General features: G+C 38.8%; 2 protein-coding genes across 2 annotated transcripts in view; both read left to right on the top strand.

Moving 5' to 3' along the window:
- Positions 1 to 5,227, top strand: part of LOC107658532 (zinc finger CCCH domain-containing protein 13-like) — a 27,101-nt gene extending 21,874 nt beyond the window's left edge. The window contains exons 10-12 of the mRNA XM_016447123.1: positions 1,272 to 2,564; positions 4,092 to 4,203; positions 4,334 to 5,227. Coding sequence (XP_016302609.1) covers positions 1,272 to 2,564; positions 4,092 to 4,203; positions 4,334 to 4,537 — 1,609 coding nt within the window. The 3' untranslated portion in view covers positions 4,538 to 5,227. The remainder of the gene's footprint in view (positions 1 to 1,271; positions 2,565 to 4,091; positions 4,204 to 4,333) is intronic.
- Positions 5,228 to 5,866: 639 nt separating this feature from the next.
- The window catches only part of brf2 (BRF2 general transcription factor IIIB subunit), a 10,761-nt gene continuing 9,598 nt past the window's right edge, over positions 5,867 to 7,029 (top strand). Inside the window, exons 1-3 of the mRNA XM_016447182.1 lie at positions 5,867 to 6,313; positions 6,454 to 6,603; positions 6,698 to 6,757. Of these exons, the coding sequence (XP_016302668.1) occupies positions 6,456 to 6,603; positions 6,698 to 6,757 (208 nt within the window). The 5' untranslated portion in view covers positions 5,867 to 6,313; positions 6,454 to 6,455. The remainder of the gene's footprint in view (positions 6,314 to 6,453; positions 6,604 to 6,697; positions 6,758 to 7,029) is intronic.

The raw sequence follows: 7,029 nt of genomic DNA, 5'->3' as shown, positions 1-7,029 counted from the left end.
AGTTGAATGCATTTAGCTTCAATGTACCAATCAGAACCAAAAGGATACACTCCTTTTTCATGAAGTTTGTGGCTTGACAGACATTTGGCTGACTCTAAACCTCTTTGCAACTCTAAGAACTCTCAACGTTCTTCATAACCCATACTTTCATCATTTCTCAGAGCTGTTTCAAATCATTCTCCAAACGTCTGCTTTTGTTTTTTGTTTTTTTTTACCAATTCTGCTGGAAGGCAAATCCATGACCCATGATCACAGCTTGAATATTAAAGGCATGGAAGTGTCTCTCAGTGTTTCTGTAGTATGCTTAGACTAACTCAATTTCAGTGTTGTAGTGCCCATAACACCATGCTGTCATGATTAACGCCATCATGTAAGTGCATTTGGCACTATAATGAAATATGCAGTAGTCTGTGCATGTGTTGGTATGAGTGCGTGTCTGTACAAGTCCAAAAAAACATCTGGCATGAAATGCAGTTCTTTTGAAACTTTTTCAAGGACTCAAAGTAAGGATAATTGACACAAACTTTTTGTTTTTCTCATCAAATTTTCTGAAGATGATCATCATACCAACTAAACTGAGTAACTCTTAACCAAATGAAATACCCAAATATGAATAAAGAGTCTTTCTTACCGTGGTCTTATCTGTTTATTTCTGCTGAGATACTTTAATGCTGACAGTTATTTATAAGGTCTCTAACCCTCATTGTGTGCGCTTGTGTGGTACTTGATTGAGCTCTAACCCAGGGGAAACTGGAGAAATCTGTTTCCCTGGAATACAGCTGATCAGGCAGTTCCTTTTCTCTGACTCATGCACTTGAGGGCTTCATGAAACAGTTCTGGAATGTGTAGGAGACTGGAGAGCAAATAGCATGATTTGTGGGTGGCTCTTTAAATCTAAACCAGTTATCCCTTTAAGGCAGCAGTTAAAGTTTTTTGCAAGTTTCTCTCAGAAATCTTTATTGCTAAAATGTAATAAATGTCCATCAACTTATTCCAGACAGGTTGGAATGACATGAGGATGAGAAAATGATGACAGAATTGAAATTTTAATGTTAACTATCCCTTTAAAAAGTTTATGGATATTGCTAACATTTGCTCAGTAATACAGGAGCATGTTTTATTAAAGTAAACCGGGTCAGTTTTAATGACTTTCAGTGGTTTTCATGGTTGTTGACCAAAGCAAAGTGGCTTTAACTTGCTTGCCACTGTATGTCGATATTTAGCAGATGTGTTTGAGTTTAATGTTCCCTTTCATTATCCTGCTTCTTCAGTTCTTCTGTTTCTGGAATCTTCTTTTCGCAAGCATCTATGCCAAACACCAATCCGTTCTTAGATGACTCTGATGTTGATAGTGGAAACACTGAGAAAGTTGTCCATCTCGGAGACACCGCAGAAAGGTCAGATAAGAAACAACGTGCACCAATGCCTCCCCAGAACAAGATGCAGATGGGAAAAACAGACATCCCTCCAAGAGCACCAGCAATTCCTGAAGCCACAAAATCTTTTCCATCTGGAGCATCTGAGGACGATGGAGACACTGATTCCTGCAGTTTACGACGGGACAAACGTCCCGCACCTTTACCACCAAAGAACAAGCAAGAAGTGCAAAACGAACATGCAGACCAATCTACCACACCTCTTCATACCGGAGAATGGAGAACTACTAGATTACAGGAAAAAGACCAGACTAATAAAGTGTGGCCAGTTTTGCAAGATGAGTCAAGGACCTCTGATGCAGTCAATTTTGGGAACACCAGTTTATCAAATCTTAGCCAGGGTCATCCCAGTAACAGACAAGAAACCAACCCTTTTATATCTACCGAGGTCAAAACAACTAAACACAGCAAGGGTCCCGCTCCAAAGCCTTTATTAGAGTCAAAATGTTGCAAGACATCTGCATCTGAAACTGAACCCAACAACCTAGCAATTAGTAATGTCCATTTGACTGAACATGAAACCAGTGCTGCCTCAAACTCTTGCATTGATCAACTAGATGAGTCGACTGACAAGCTTGATGATCTTCTTGCATCTGAAGAGCCTTCTACCAAACCCGAGCCTTTGCACTCTGATGACCTTTCCTCAAGAGAATTACCAGCAAAGTCTAAACTAGACTCTCTTGGAGAAGACGTACCTTCAAGGTCTGATCCAGTCCTTGGAAAGGTTCTCTGCAATGTGAATGATCCCAAGAATACTGAAAATGTCTTGCTTGAGAGTGGTGTTTTCAAAAAGAAGAGCCGGGCCCCATTGCCTTCTGCCAAATCAGCATCCGACCAGCAACCAAAAGCTGCACTGAACTCAACCAGTCAACCCACCATACAAGATCAAGACAAGTCATTAACTATTAATAGTAGCAAGTCAACTTCTTGTTTTACCGAATCCCTGGTGAACTCATCTTCAACCTCCAGTCAAGTTCTCACTCCTCTGAGAATGGAAGCAGGTCATGGGTCAGGGCACCGGTCTCTCCCGCCTGTCAGAGTGTCACCTATTGATGTTCAGCCCGTCGCTGGGCAGAAAAATGGGAGTGAAAGTGAGAGAACAGGTGATCCTGCCTTCAAACCCTGCAGGTGAGGCCATGCATATAACTTCTAGAGACCCTTAAAACTAGTAGCAGAAGTTGTTGGTAGGTTCCAGTTAGCCATCCTGTGGTAGTTCTTAAAATTTGTTAAAGTTGTAAAGTTTTAAGCAGTCTTCGTTGTAGAATCCATTGTCCAAGTGTCTCCCTTTTTACCAATTCTGCCAAAAGGCAAATCCATGACCTGTGTTCACAGCTTAAATAATAAAGGCATGGAAATGTCTCTCAGTGTTTCTGTAGTATGCTGAAGCCCAAAGTATACTACAGACACGGAAGGTGAAATCTTGAGACAGAAGAGTCCACTATGTAGTACTGTGCATATGTCGAACTCGTTCATCCGCGGTTGAGCACACTTAGTAGCAGTAGTGAAGTAGCAGATGTTGCCTGTAGATTCCTGTTAGAAAAACAAAAAAAAAGTGTTCCAGAGTAGTTGATTTTGTCAACTACTAGTAGTTTATTTCAATCACTAATTTTCAGTGAACAGTGGTGTAAAAATGATCGGAAAAGTAGGAAAACTTGATTAAACTCACCAACTTTGCTCATGAATATTAATTACATGACATGATGTCCATCTAGTGCTACAACCTCAGTGGTGTTCAATCCTGCTCCTGGAGGGCCACTGTCCTGCAGAGTTTGGCTTCAACTTGCCCCTACACACCGTTTCTCAAAAGCATTGTAGGATAAAGTAAATTGTTGAAACCACTGGCACCAGTGGTCAGTGCAATCTATTTGCTTTTGGGAACCACAGGTCTGGAAGTTTCTATCAATATTGGACACCTTAATTATCTGGTTGTGTGTTTTAATTAGGGTTGGAGGTAAACTCTGCAGAAAGGATTGGACACCACTGTCCTGCCTTAATTGTTACTTACTGCTTATACGATTGATTATCCACAGAACGTTTTGCTTGGTTTTAAAATTGTCATTTGTTTTGGCCAAATACAATGATTATTTCCCAAAAGGTAGGGATGTATAAGTTACAGTGGTTGTTATGCTACAACTTGTGACCACCAGTTCATGTAACTTATTGCTTGACTGCAAGACGTGTCGTGCATATCTGTTTACGTTGTATTACACTCTGGACCCTAGATTACTCATTATTGGGACTTTCACGTGACATTCCGCATAACTGGTCTTCCTGAAAAACATGGCTTGCAATGGTTTAAACTTTGTCTTTTCAGAGTTTCAGATCATATGGATGGGGTGTTTAATTTCCCAGTGTGAACTTTGTATTTTTGCATTAATTCTAAAATGGTTCTCTGATAATTGAAAACCACAGATATGAACACTTTCATCTTTGAAAATAAAGGCATCAATTTTCACATTTAACAATTCCCTCCAATGCTCTTTGAAGTCCAAAAATTCAGGGCAGAATGTATTCGTCACCCTTTCTCATTTTATTTATTTATTTTTTATATCAAAATGATGTCTTCTGGCAGAGTTCTGCGATTGACTGCTTTGTATTCCACCCCTGCAATCTCAGATCTGCCTGTAAGACTTACAGCTCTCTTTCTCTTTTCAGGCCCCATGCAGTGAAACCCCTGAGCACCACTGACAAGCAACCAGACCTCAGAGAGACCCAAGACGGTTCCAGATCTGCTAAAATTACAGATGACATGCAAGTCAAGATGAAGGTAGCGTGAGCTTTTTTTTTTCTCTTCTACCATTGTGTAGCCATGCTTTGAATCAAAATATGTCTCTTTAAGATGTTGCTCCTCTCAGCTGACTTTAAGCAAGCTATTTGTGTTCAACTGTATCTTTCAGGCCCCAGAGGCCAAAGGGACGGGGCCGTACTCCCAGCTAACCCATGAAGAACTCATTAACTTGTTGGAAAAGCAAAAGCAGCAGCTTTCTCAGAAGGACGCTAAGATTGGGGAACTGGAGCTGTATATAGACGATCTTCTGGTGCGTGTCATGGAGGACAGCCCCAACATCTTAATGTCCTTGAGCTCGATGAAGTCAGTTTGAGTACTTTTGTAGCAGACGGTTTTGTATTTAATGTGCACTGCAATCACAAATATGGGGTGAACAACAGTACAAGGTTGTGGGTAAATCACAGAGGCTTTCACTAAAGCCAGTAGCTATAACTGCACACACACTAGTGCGCTGAAGATCAGGGTGTATACCTGATGTCTCGCACTAAATGGTGACGACATGAATTTTTGTTATTTGGCTTACTTCAGATTGTGACTGATGCATTCTTGTACATGTTGAAATAAATCATATGTTAAGTATTTTCTCCAAAGGTTTTTACTATCCGTTTTTTTTTCCATTTGAAATGCTAATATTCTTTGATTAGTGTTATATATATATATATATATATATATATATATATATCAGATATAATCTATTCAATGTTTTGGTCAAAGCGTTTGATGGATGCAACCCATGCGTTAAGTAAACAAAATAGCACTACATATATTCTTGAAAAATCTTTTATATAAATTACAAAGCTGTATGATATTTTGTAGACAGATCTCTGTATTGATACATCATTTTCTTTTCAATGGAGCACTTTAAAAGAATCAGTTCATCTATATATAATGGATATGTGATAATTTGCATGTTATGCCTTTTGTCATGTAAGCTGAAAGCTTTATTATTCTCTGCTTTTGAAATAAAGTCACAGGCATGGCTCTGCAAAGGGCAATGTCACGACATTGTGTCTGTGTGCATTTTTAAGAATACAAGCTTTTAATGATTATTTTAAAAAGCATTGAGGGAATGTTAGATGCTGTATATGCAGGCTGTCTTCACAGCACTCCTGTTTACATGCTGCTGTTCCTGTGGGATTGAGGAAGGCTTGAAAAAAAAAATTAACACATTGAAATTGACCATGGTGTCAATAATTTCTTATAACTTGATGGTTATAGCCTCCACTGTCATACATAATGAAAGGGTAAAATGTGTGGAAGCTTCACAGTTTGAAGGAGACCCCATATTAATTGTTTTTGGTTTTACACAATAACTAGTTAGTCTTATGATATTTTTTGGGTGGAAAATACCATGGTAACTGTAGTTTCCACTAATCTATACAGTTTTATTGTGTTGGTTATCTCAGTTATTTTATTAAACTCGTTTTTTGCAGACTTGTCTTTAACAATAAAATATTTTCAACTACAAAAATATTTAGATATTTATAAACATTAAGTCAGAAATTTCTAGAAAAGAATATTGTCATTCGCTACAGCTTTGTCATATAAGACACCTGTATTACGCTATCTGCCGCCTTCGAGAGCCTACAGCTGAATCCAATTCGTTCATAATTGACGAATTTTGCAACATCGAACTGAATTTGAATCAACATTGAACAGACTCGTGCTGAATAACGACACGGCTGGCTTCTGTAGAGTTATTTACAGCTGAATTGAACTTGTTTTATAACAACAAAATTTGAATGTTTCTCATATTTGAATACGTTTGCATCATTAATTTTGTTGTAGTCACTTGATTTGACAATGAATAATTAATGACGATACATATTTGACATTTCTGTTATTATTATTTCTATTTTATTTCGCCGTAGGAACTTATTTTTTGGAACTTTTACTAACAGTCACGTTTCCGCCCGGACCAATAACGTCATCAGGAAGCGCGGCGGGCGGTGTTAAAACCAAACGTACACATGTCGCAAGAAGAGATGAGAGAAGCCGCTTTCAGCCTTTTGTGCGGAACAGAAACAACGCGTTTTGATTGTCTATCATAGTAATATTCCACCGACCATTTGAGGAGCAACTGCCACCAGTAAGATCCCCAAATATTTTAATACTATACATTGCCTATTTGTGTTGACACTTGCTGAATAGTGTGATCCTCTTTCATTAATTCCATATTGCATATTGAGAGTCTGATGGTGGCCTATAGTTGATATATTTCTCATGCAGGTATGCCGAGCAGCTGTCCCGAGTGTGGCTCATCTAATGTGGTGGAGGATGATCTGTACTCTCAGAGGCAGTGGGTGTGTGTGGACTGTGGGTCGGTGGTCTCTGAGGGACATCTGACCACCACAGTGAGCGATGAGACCCAGGGCAGAGGTAACCAAGCACGGGACACTTCGCTTTCATCTGATCTTAGTTCAGTCTGCTTGAAAACTGCTGGTTTGACATCCACTTCTTTTGTTTTGTCCAGCTGTGCCCTATCATGCTTCCACAGAGGTGTTAAAGAAACCGTGTAGAAATCTAATTGCTGGTAAGATCAACAGCTCATAACATTTGACAAACTAGTTATTAGTTCTTAAAATGTTTGGAGCTTGCTGTCAGGTCCAGCGAGTGGATTTTTGTTATGAAAACGTCTCTTTCTGGTATCCTAGTGTACATGTATGTCACAGTGTTATTTTTGTATTATTTATGTACTGTTATAGTATTTATTAATATTTTAAATTAGCCTTTGTTTTTATACTTTTAAGGCTTATTTTCATTTTTAATGTAAGCTTTAAGTTTATGTACTACTGTAATTATATA

The sequence above is a fragment of the Sinocyclocheilus anshuiensis genome, unplaced genomic scaffold, assembly GCF_001515605.1.
Source record: "Sinocyclocheilus anshuiensis isolate Anshui unplaced genomic scaffold, SAMN03320099.WGS_v1.1 scaffold343, whole genome shotgun sequence".
In the NCBI taxonomy this organism is placed as follows: Eukaryota; Metazoa; Chordata; class Actinopteri; order Cypriniformes; family Cyprinidae; genus Sinocyclocheilus; species Sinocyclocheilus anshuiensis.
This window is presented reverse-complemented; position numbering and strand designations above follow the sequence as displayed.